The following is an 11,965-nucleotide window of genomic DNA, read 5'->3' as shown; positions in this document are numbered from 1 at the left end:
GTGAAATGTATATCTTTTGAAATCCAATTAATAAATACATGTTACAGTGTTATTAGTAATCATAAAAGGCCATCCAGTGCAATTACACGTTATCACTGCGGTTCTATATAGTTCGTAAGGATACACAAGGTGACAGAAAAGGTGTTTACATACTGTAGTTATCGCACCTCTATATTTTCTACTGTATTTGCATACTGAGAAATATTATTTGATAAAACATGTGCACGGTTTGTATAGAATCCTGTAACTCTTGGTTTGTCACGTGAACAAAAATCCACATTTATACCACGTAAAATAAACACATACAAATTGATATTTTCATCTTGAAAACAAAGAAATTACGTTAGTTTTATCGCAAATTAACACTTAAATACGATACCTGAAACATATATTTTCAAAACTGTTTTATAAAAAATATTTTAGTATTTATATTAATAAATAATTTAGTTTAAAATTCCACTGTTTCAAGATTAGAACTACCACATGGTGCACTTGAGAACTGCTTTTTAAACTAAATAATTGTAGGCATAGAGATACTAAATACTAAAATCATTGCAAGCTTAGTAGAACTACGTAATCCACGTGAATACTACTGTTTTAACCTCAATTGTTGCATAGTATTGAATTACACTACACGTGAATACTGTTGCAAAAGTCAATTGTTAAGATGGTACGAACGACTTTTGCTGGCAGAGCGTGATTATAATAAATTGTATTTTTCATAAAGCAATAGTATTAGTGTTACTGTATTTTTATGGGTTTTTTTTAAATCAAGTAATACATAGGTCTCTACATCATTGGTTATATTTTCAGTTTTACTTTTCCTAAATAAATCTGTAATATACTCACGAAACAGCAGTGTACTTACCGCCGTGTCTCCATACCGAAAACGTAAAAGCGTTAACAGAAAACAGGACAATACCCACATCAAATGCATTTTATCCGTCACTTCTCATCGAAGGAAAAATAGTTATGCTTGCTTAGGCCACCAAACCAGACTAAAATAAATTTTCTCGAGCCGTCCTACGAATGAACATAATATAATTACAACATTTTGTTCTTCCGAATGTTGTGCTTTAAACACCTTTTAAAGTAAAGGTAGTCTTGTTCAACTATATCTTGGAAGGAGACCAAATCCTAAAGAATATTAGGCGATTTTGTCTGTTCTTTCGACTTTTCTCTATCACTAATAAAAGTCTTCTTGAAAGATTTGTGTGTTGAAAAGTTTACTTTCACTTTGTTCAAGTCTGTAGATATGAAAATTGCAGGGATTATGCTTAGTTGCTTTGCGATTTAGTTATATCTCCAACGAATCAGTGTATAGATAGATAATTAAAGTTTTTTTTTTTCTTAACGGTGAACGAGATACAATTCTATTATCCAATGAAAATAAAACATTTCTGATTTGTATTTATCATCAGTAATAATCTTACTTTTATCGAACTGAAAGAGAAATCTCAAGAACGTCACATGACACGTTAGAACATTTTTTTGAAGCTAAAGATTTCTAAAGTTCATTTATCAGCCAGTGTACTACCACGACAGGCACGAGGCATTCTGCACATGTGTATGTCATTTAAGTGTGCATAAACACGGACTACTACATATGTAAGAAGTTGGGATATTCTTAGAGCTGAAAAAAATCTTCATCTCTAAATTAGCCATTATTTTTATGCCTTTTAACGTTCCTTCAACACAAGGGGCTAAGACTGAAAAGGTGTAGAATGTCTATAGGCCAGAGATATCGCGAGGTTTTTCAAGGCCGGAGAACAGCAACAATTGCGAGATATGGATCGTTTGTGAGAGTTAGTACATGGTAAGTCTCTTATGTGTAAATAGTGCGTATAGTTACTTTGGACATGATTTGAGTTTTTATAAAATCCAACTTTATCAACGTTTCTAATATACAAAATTCAATATAATGACGAAATTTCATTACACAAAGTCACGCTGCAAAATGAACTTTCATCAATGATATATATATTAACTCTTTTTTTTGTTATTTTTCAGGTTATGCCTTATATTCTTTATTCTTAACATCGTAGCAATAAAAGCGGTAAGTACTTTTTGTACATTTATTTATATAATAGGTGAATCATTGGCGGTTGTTGATTTGGGGAAGTTTGTTTTTAATAAGGGGGCTTCAAGAAAAACTTATTGAATGTTAGGTGACAGGCAAATAACGTAAGAGAGCAAAATAGTACAATACATTAAAATAACAATTAATAGATAAAATTAGGAGTATCAATTAATTACACGTTATAATTGTTTATATTATGATTATTAAATGCTGCAATTTTTTGTTGCTGAATGATTGTCTTTAAATTGAATTATAATTTGAAATAACAATTGAAGACAGAAAAAGTAACAAAGGCAATGCTTAATAACAAAACAATTTTGCGGTTGACGAAAACTCTCAAATGTGACTGTATATTTAGATTTTACACAAGCTACTCCAAACTGAGAAAGCTAAAAAACGTAGATATTATGTAAGAAAGTTAGATTTTCAAAAAAAATTAGAATATTCACACTAATCTGAAAGGTCACAAAATTACTGTAATGGTTCCTGTCTATGTGTAATCAAAGTGGTTTAACTTGACTTCAGAGTAAATGAACCTGTTCAAGCCACAACTCATAGTGATACGACAAACCAACCATGAAGACCAAGTAGCTTTCCAAACAAGTCAGAGATAAAGTGGTATAGAAGCACAGATCAGAAGAAGATTACAAGAAAATTTCAAAGTCATTGATTATCCCTTTGAGTAAGGAAGAAGTGGAATGTGCTTCATACCACCCAGTCACTACTTATATCAGACCACCCTTCCAAACTAAGCAGCCGGGCAAGCAGAAAACTGGTCAAAGATGCCACTGTGAAGCCAACAGTGACTTTGAAATATTTGCAAAGTTTCATGTCTGAGATAGGAGTCGGTGTTCATACATCGACAATATCCCAGTCCCTACACAAAGCTGGCCTGTATGGGCGAGTGGCAAGAAAGAAGCCATAACTGAAAAGGAATCATCTTAAATCTCGTATGGAGTTTGCGACAAAGGATGTAAAGGATACCACAGACACGTGGCAGAAGGTTTTGTGGTCAGACGAGACAAAAATTTAGCCTTTTGGTCTAAATTCAAAGCGTTACGTCTGGCATCACACAGTCAACACCATCCCAACTGTCAAGCATGGTGGTGGCAGCATCATGTTATGGGGATGCTTCTCATCAGCAGGGACTGGAGACCTTATCAGTATTGAGCGGAAGATGGTTGGTGTAAAGTAAGGGCGAATCCTAGAGGAAAACCTGCTTGAGTCAACCAAGAATCTAAAAGTGGGTCGAAAATTCACATTTCAGCAGGACAATGCCCCGAAACACAAGAACAAAGCCACACTAGAGTAGTTTCAAAAGAAGAAAGTAAATCTCTTGAAGTGGCCCAGTCAAAGTCCTGACTTGAGTCCAAAGGAAAATTTATGGCGAGACTTGAAGATTGCAGTTCATCAACGACTCCCAGTGAACTTGTCAGAATTGGAGAAATTTTGCCAGGAAGAATGGGCAAACATTACACCATCCCATTGTGCAAAGCTGGAAGAGACCTATCCAAAAAGATTGACAGCAGTAATTGCTGCCTGAGGTGCTTCCACCAAGCAAATGTCAATATATATATATATTTTTTCGGGGTTTTGCTGACATTCAATCTCCTTCACACATAATAGTATTACGTTTGATCATTAGAGTTTTAAATAAAAAGAAGTTCATTAAATTGTTTTACATTATTTCATCAAAATTTGACATTAATGGTAGGGGGTGAACACTTTTTCAAGGCACTATATTCTAGTCGATAGTGTGTTATTAACTGCCATTTTATACAATATTAGTAAAAATTGTTAATTTAAGAAGGAGGAATAGGGATCGTCAAAAATGTACAGAAACAAGTTAAATCAAAATGCAAATATAATTTTTCAAGCCTACAAATAAGGACTCTTAAAAACATAAGCAAACAACGCTAGAAATAGTGTTTACATTATTTTTTCAAGCTACAAATCCCTATTTTGACTCCATATTTACAGTACTTATCAATTTGAGTGGAGTCAAAATAAGGATTTATAAGTTAAGAAAATAATGTAGACACTATTCCCAGCATTGTTTGTTTAAATTTTTAAAAGTCCCTAGTTCTTGGCTTGAAAACATAATCTTTGCATTTTGATTCAACTTGTTTCTCTACTTTTTGACGATCCCTATTATTCCCTTTTAAATTAACAATTTCTACTAATCTTGCTTAAGTTTTTCAATGTCTATTTATGGAGAATATATCTTAAGCTACATACCTGCATATACGTTCAGTTGAATGTTACATGTTTTTCAACAGTTTACTGCTGCATTGGCATTTTTTTCCACACACCCAACCACCAAACTGAACTTATTCAAAACAAATAACAATTATACAACAAAGAATAAACGCATGTACTGATATGCAACTACAATAAACAAAATGTAAAGTTGTTCTCAAATGACCATTTTGAAGGCAAAGATTGTATCATCACAAATTCAATGATCGGCTTCCATCAGTGTCACAGTGTAGTGTAACAAAAGAAGAGCAGCAACAAAGCATTCTCATCAGAACAGAATATTGTTTCTTCCAAGATAATACATCACAGATTAACGCAATGTAAACAGACTCAGTAACATGCTTACTTTGTAGGGTCTACATGACACATATGTATATTTTTCAACAGGCTGCTGTGCACTAGTATTTGCTGGAATAAGGGATACAAATAATGCATGCAAAATAGACAACAGTGTCACACTTAGCATAAGTCGCCAATTATCGACAACATTTACAATCGCTACGGTAACATCAAGTATTTAAAAATAGCAATATGAAATAGTACTATATGCTGTGGTAATAAATACTGAATATGCACTCACGATTTCAGCTAAGTATAACAGTAGAAAGAATCACCACGTATCTGAGTAGGGAAGTCTACTATGGTAATCGTCCAATGTTAAAAAATTGCTGAAATATAGTCGCGGAAATCCACGTAGAGACAGCAAACACAAGTAACGATGAACAATAGCGACTCGAGTAACGATATGCAACAGCAAAATCTGGAACCTTTCACTTGGCAGTTTCCAATGAATGTGCTAGAAAATGCACGAGTTGTAGTTTACAATCAACGCACATGCTAGGAAAACACTAGATTTTTTGATAGCAGAAAGTGAAAATTAAGGAGATCAAATTAAATTTAAAAATACTCTTTCAGTTTTTTGCAAAATTCCTGTGCGATCCTATACTAAAGTAGATATCACTTGTAATAATTTTATTGTGGAGTCATAATAGGGGTTTATAGCTTGAGCAGACTGTAAGTAGTATATCTCCAACCTTGTTTGCTTACTTTTTTGTGATCCCTATTTGTAGATTTTAAATTCTCAATTTTATATAATCTTGTATGTTGGTTTTGATAATGCACAGCTATTAGCAAATGTATGCCTCCACTAAGCATGCATAACAGTTTATCAGTAGAAAAGCAGCCTTTTCAAATAAAATAAATACGTCTAAAACATCGCTTTAAATAAAGCTTCGTGTCTTTTAAGGTAATTATTTACTGAGCTGGTGGCTTTGTGCCTGAGGTTTTGTATAAACACGCGTCGAGTACAAAGGCAGCAGCTCAGAACAACATCGCATCTATTATGTTTATAACCATGTAAATCAACATTTAGTGAAAAATAATCAACTTTTGAATAGGTCATGGATATTCGTAGCGTTTCATATAGTATATCAGTCTAGGTTTTATGCAAAATACTCTGCCGATTGTGCTGTAGGTTTGTGAAACAATAATGTTAATAATAATAATAATATGAACAAATTGGCATATTTTGATTTTGTTTAACAATCGTAAAATCACTTATCTTGCTTATTATCAATGTTTGGGTAATCTTCTATATTGAAAAGGAAGGTTTCGAGTGTTGTTTCAAATTTTCAATCGTACATGCGAGTTAAAAGAACGATTACAGAACATCTCATTCGTTCATTCTGAAGAACTCCATTCTTTAAAGTACGGAATTAACGAACATAGTTTCTTAACATTCTTTCGCTAATGCCAGAACATCTCGTCGTTTTGGACTAACGAAAAAACTCTGTATTCCTTTCACAGTTCAGTAGCATAGGTGTGGGATAACTAATACATTTAAAGCACCATATCTAAAGTACTGAAAGGCCTTTTTAAAATCTTTACACCGAAATTTGCTGTTTTACAAATATCGACTTGAGACATTTCAAATACATTGCTGTTTCCTAAGCTAGAGATTAAAAACATACTTGCTGGAAAGGAGGTATATTTTTGTTAAGATGCCTTGGATTAGAAAGAGTTTCGGAAAATACTGGGGTGTCTGTCGGCCCCTCAGAAGTATCCCTGGCGTGAATTATACTCTTTTAAACGACTTACAAATCGAACAGCGTTTGAAAAGAGAAAACTTGAATTATTAAACTGCTTTCGTTGCAGATTTGATTGTTTTTGTTTGCTTTGAATTTCGCGCAAAGCTAGACATCACCACCCACCGCAAACTCTTAGGCAGATCTTTTACCAACGAATAGTTGGATTGACAGTCACTTTATAACGCCCCCACGGCTGAACAGGGCAAGCATGTTGAGTGGGACGGGGATTCGAACCCGCGATCCGCAGATTGCGAGTCGAGCTCCCTAACCACCTGGCAATACCACGCCTTGCAGATTTGATTCCGGACTGTTTTTCATTCTGGTGATAGATCCGACACTTTCTTAACTTAGACGTACGAGGCGCATGCCTAGTCATGAATTAATGTTTACCTTTCTGTAACCGATCAAAGTTGTTTTCGAACATTTTTATAGACACTAAACGGGCGTACCGCAGTTGAAAATAGCTACTCACAAATCTTACTCAGAGATTATCATCACGTAAACTCCCCAGTGGCTAAGTGGTAAGTCTGGAGATTTATAACACTAAAAACCGAGTTTCAATATCTGTGGTAGGCACAGCACAAACAGACTATTCTGTAGCTTTGCGCTTAACAACAAACAAAAAAATCATCATGTAAAGTTTGTCTTATACCGCCCTCTTTTTTCAAGGTTTATGTTTTATACCGAACAATTATTTTGTCAGAAATGTTTCAAATAGAATTTTATAATATAATGTACTAAATTTTCGAAGGTTTGTACCTGTTTTAGAATAACTATATGTAATTTTATCTTGAGCTTCCTACTGTCATACATAGTTTAATCATCTTTGACTCTGTCTGCTCTTTGCAAATACAGCAAAAATAAATAAACAATGGCAATTAAAATTTGCAGCTCAGGTAGTGCTTTTGATTTTTCCTAGTTTCATGAGAATTGTTAGCTGGTAACGTTCTCGGTATTTTTAAACTATTATATATTAAAAACAACAAAATTTTCAGTCTGGTGTTGAAAGTGCTTATGAAAGTCATTATGAAATTTAATTTGAAACATTTATTCATTTTAAGTTTATTTTTATTTCAAATATACACTTCGTATATGCTTTAAGTTTGAGGATATTGTGTGTTCAAATTCCATACAAGTCTAAAACATATCCATTTTTAAAAATGAGATTAGTTAATCTTGACTCCAATACTTTTAGCATATGATACGTATGAATTTTGGGTATTTTATCATGCCCTAAAATAGGAAAAAATCTCTAAAACAATACAACTGGAGGTGTAGCAACCCCTGGAGATTGATTATAAATTGAACATACATTCTTCACACATGCGTCAGCGATATTGCGCATTTAGTGACAAGAGTTAAATGCGCCATTCGCTTCGTTTTTGTTTGTTTGATTATGTGTGAATAAGGGTTCTTAAAAATGGTAATCGTTGAAATCAAGTACAGCTTGAAAAACAACAACATGCTTTTGTGACTTTACAGGTATCATTCTACGAATGAAATAGATGTGCGCATCCAAATAGGCACATCTACACCACAAACGTTTATGTTCATTGTTGTAATAATCTTTTAATATCTTAGTATCTGGTGTTACAAATATACTGTAATATAAGTAAGAAAAGGGGCTGCAGGCCGATTGAACAAAGTTGTGGTAGGTAAAGGTTTTAAAAAACGTGTTTTGAATTTTTAGTGCAGTTTTTTCTCATATTATATAAGTGCAATATTCTTTAAAGATTTCTGTAGTTTCCTATATAATGCTATACTGAATTACTTCACATTTGAAACAGTTAACCAGTTCAGATGTACAGCATCTCACTTGAGTTTCAAAATGTATGTATCTAAGGCCTATCTATCCCTTCTTCAGTTGGAAAGGATCTCGCTTAGCTTTAAAACGTCTTGTGTTTTTAAAATTCCTTGGCACTTGTGTAATGTTCAATATTAAAAACTCGCATTTTTAAAAAACAACGATTATTTTTTTACACAGTTTTAAAAGTGAGACGTTTCCAGTCTCAAAATTAAAATAAAATACAATTAACTTACTGTACAGGTAAAAATAGTAAAAAAAAAAAGAACGCGATGAGACTGGAAAACAGTCTCATACACTCAAAATGCTTCAACGTATATCACTGCGTCAACCTCGGAAGTGTAATGTTTTGTAAAAAATAACACTTATTTATACCATTACCAGATCAACAATTTACATATTAAAGACTTTTATGCCGTCTACTGACATTCCATCGGATCCATCATCCTTATTCAATAATTTAAATTAATTTTTATTATATTTAATTATCTCAATAGCTGCACGTATATTTATACTAATTAAATTTCTAGGTTGTGCTAAAATAACAAAACATTACACTCCTGAGGATGACGCAGTGATATACATCTAAAGATGTAGAGTGTATGAGAGTGTTTTCCAGTCTCATCGGATTTTTTACCCTGTACAGAAAGGTATTTGTATTCTATTATAATTCTAAGACTGGAAACACTCTCATTTATAGAATTGTGTAAAAAATAATCGTTGTTTTTAGAAATTGTGAGTTTTTAATGCTGTTTGTTTGTTATTAAGCACAAAGCTGCACAAAGGGCTCTCTGTGAGCTTCCCATAACGGGTATCGAAACCCTGTTTCAAGTGGTATAAGTCCGCAGACGTACCAATAAATATGCAGAGATAATACATTTTAGACAATTGAAATACATGGAATTGATTTTGCTATAAAAATGTTTTTAGGGAATGTTGAATGCTAGTCAAGTTAATTGGGTTAATCGTTCACTACATTTATAGAACACCTTATCACAAAGTATAACACTGAACCATATACAAATATTCTGTCACTCAATATGTTACTAATGAAACTAGGTCACTACATAAAATAAATTGAAAGCGGCATGACAGTAACTTGTACACGGTTACGTATCGGTATGCTGTGAAGTACATTCGATGTTATCCAATTAAAATATGATATAAACATAGATAAGGTAAACAAACATTTAGTCATTTTTGTGCTTACATATGGTTTAAAATTTGGTTACTGGTAACTCCAATGTGTGAATAATATTCCCACCAGTAAGAGTGAAATACGGTGTAAGATATTCAAGTACATCCCACCCGCTTACATAACATGTTTCTGGACAATATATAAATTTTATCAACGACTCACAATGGATGCTTTGGAAAGAACTGAACTGGTAGTTTTATAAATATTTTTATGACTTTAGTAAATTACGGCTTTCATCCAAAAAAACAAAACAAACAAAATTAGTAATCGGAGAAAAATTGGAATTAATCCCAAATTAGTTAACTTATTCACTCGTTTCACAGGTTTCCCGAGTTTAAATAATGAAAAAAATAGAAAACTCGATTGATTTATTTGCAACATCATGCTAACAAATTTATATTTCTATGCTACATTAATTCTAAATTAAGAAAAGCTATCTCGTCGTTAAAAAACAAACAAATGTTAGAAGTTATGCGAAATTACATACACTTGCTTTACAAACGTCACATACCAAATGAAAATCTTTATAATCAACTGTTAACAAGCGTGCACGATGTTCATGCCGCGTACGACATGTAAAGCCGCTTTAAAATGTAGAAGATTGAAGTTTATACTAGCGGTTTTCTAGTTTGCTGTATTATAAGTCGTGATAGTTGCAGTCTTTCAACTTCGGGAAAACGCGTGTTCGTTCATCACATAAATCATGACACTTATAGTAATATTTGTTGCTTTTTAGTAGATAAATTATTATTCAAAATGATAGTCTTTCGTTTAAAAAACACTCAAACTATTAAGCTCGTAATTATATTTGAACTAATAATTGAAAATGAGTTCACTCAAACGACAAAAGCTCTTAACCTGTAGGTTACGTTTTTACGTTCATTTATATTCTAACGTGTTGGCGTTCATTTACAATACATATATTTTATACTTTCATATAAACACAGTTGTTCACTTCAAGAAAATAAGTGTAATAACCTCATTTCTTTAAGCAAGTAAGCTAGTATTATATAATTATTATTATTACTTTACCGAAAATAAATATTAACCAGCCCCGTACGCAGAATGTTTGAGGGGGTGGGGGGGGGTTAATTTATGAGATTAAAAGCCAACGCATGTTGTGCGACGCACAATCAGCATGCAAAGCGTGCTAATACTACGGGGATCTCGGCGCATGCCCCTCAGAGAATTTGTAAAAAAATAGGTGATATGAGATTAAATCTGGAAGTAATTTTGCATGAAATATGGCTTAAACAATTGCATGGCTGTTCCAATATAAGCCACAAACATCCAAAACGTTAAATACCATAAGCAGTTGCGCTATAACCATATAAGCATAATTTTTTACCTCATAAAAATAGGAGGTTCAGCCGAAATATAAGGACATTAGCTACTACACTATCGAAAAAATACTTCAATAAAATACTAACTTAATACCACTAAAAAGCGGTATATGACAGCCACATTTAAGTATAATACATCCTAAACTATAATTAAACGTAATTATGTAAGCTAATGTTCAGCCAACTGTATGATAACATTTTAAATACCTTTCAATATATTAATCATACTTCTATTCATCTCAGTTACTTTAAACAAAACTTTGACTAGGAAGTAAAAAACCTCATATGAATGTTAAGAAAAACGTAATCAGAAATGTTAATCACTCACTAAATTTTCACTTTCTTGATCTTTCGCCGGTCTTCATTTAACCTTATGGTTTATTTCTTCACTAGCGCATCACACATCTCTGCATTTTATGTGCAAGTGCCAAAAATCTATGATGAATTGTACAGAGAGAACTTTCATTAAAAATTCCTAATAATTAAAAAACAAAATAATGCCTGATACAAAAGAAACATTCGTAAGTACACAGTAATCATCGTCAATAACAATAATTTTAATATTGTTACGTCTCTGGTCGTTAGTTAATTTTCCGTAGAAATTCTTTCCGAAGAAACTTTACCGATACAAGTCTTTTCTTAACTAAAACTGGTTTATTCTTTCTGAATACAACTTTGCAATACACTTAATTTCAACAGTCGCGCTATAACAAACGCTATAATTCACAACGAACGTCTCACGTGCTCGACACAACAATATGTCTCTCTCTGTCCGCAGTTCAATTACACAATACATTGTTGCCGTCACGTCTTGACCGTCTTATGTATAAAAGAATACCGAAAACTAGTAAACGCTAGAGCATTCAGGAAGGGACAGGATCCTGCTAGAAGTTCATGACGTGTTACTAGCGTCACGTGACTTCCGCTGTCGTAAAACTAGGTATTCTTTTCAGGATTAAACATCTGACCATACTGATGGTGGATGGACCTTCGAAATGGAATATCACTGCGTTGACGTCTATTCCAATTGTACTTGAAATTGTGGCTTTGATTCCTTTATCGTATGAGGAAATGATTGTTTGTTTTGAATTTCACGCCAAGCTACACGAGGGCTATCTGCGCTAGCCGTCTATAATTTAGCAGTGTAAGACTAGAGGGAAGGCAGCTAGTCATCACCGCCCACCGCCAACTTTT

At 33.2% G+C, this 11,965-nt stretch overlaps 1 protein-coding gene across 2 annotated transcripts in view; it reads left to right on the top strand.

Annotated features, from left to right (window-relative positions):
* The first annotated feature begins 1,531 nt into the window (after nt 1–1,531).
* Nucleotides 1,532–11,965, top strand: part of LOC106464694 (collagen alpha-2(IV) chain-like) — a 168,913-nt gene continuing 158,479 nt past the window's right edge. For both annotated transcript variants that reach the window (XM_022392462.1, XM_022392464.1), the window contains exons 1-2: nt 1,532–1,816; nt 2,011–2,056. In XM_022392462.1, the coding sequence (XP_022248170.1) occupies nt 1,725–1,816; nt 2,011–2,056 (138 nt within the window). In that variant the 5' untranslated portion in view covers nt 1,532–1,724. The remainder of the gene's footprint in view (nt 1,817–2,010; nt 2,057–11,965) is intronic.

This window comes from Limulus polyphemus, unplaced genomic scaffold (genome assembly GCF_000517525.1).
Source record: "Limulus polyphemus unplaced genomic scaffold, Limulus_polyphemus-2.1.2 Scaffold1721, whole genome shotgun sequence".
NCBI lineage: Eukaryota > Metazoa > Arthropoda > Merostomata > Xiphosura > Limulidae > Limulus > Limulus polyphemus.
This window is presented reverse-complemented; position numbering and strand designations above follow the sequence as displayed.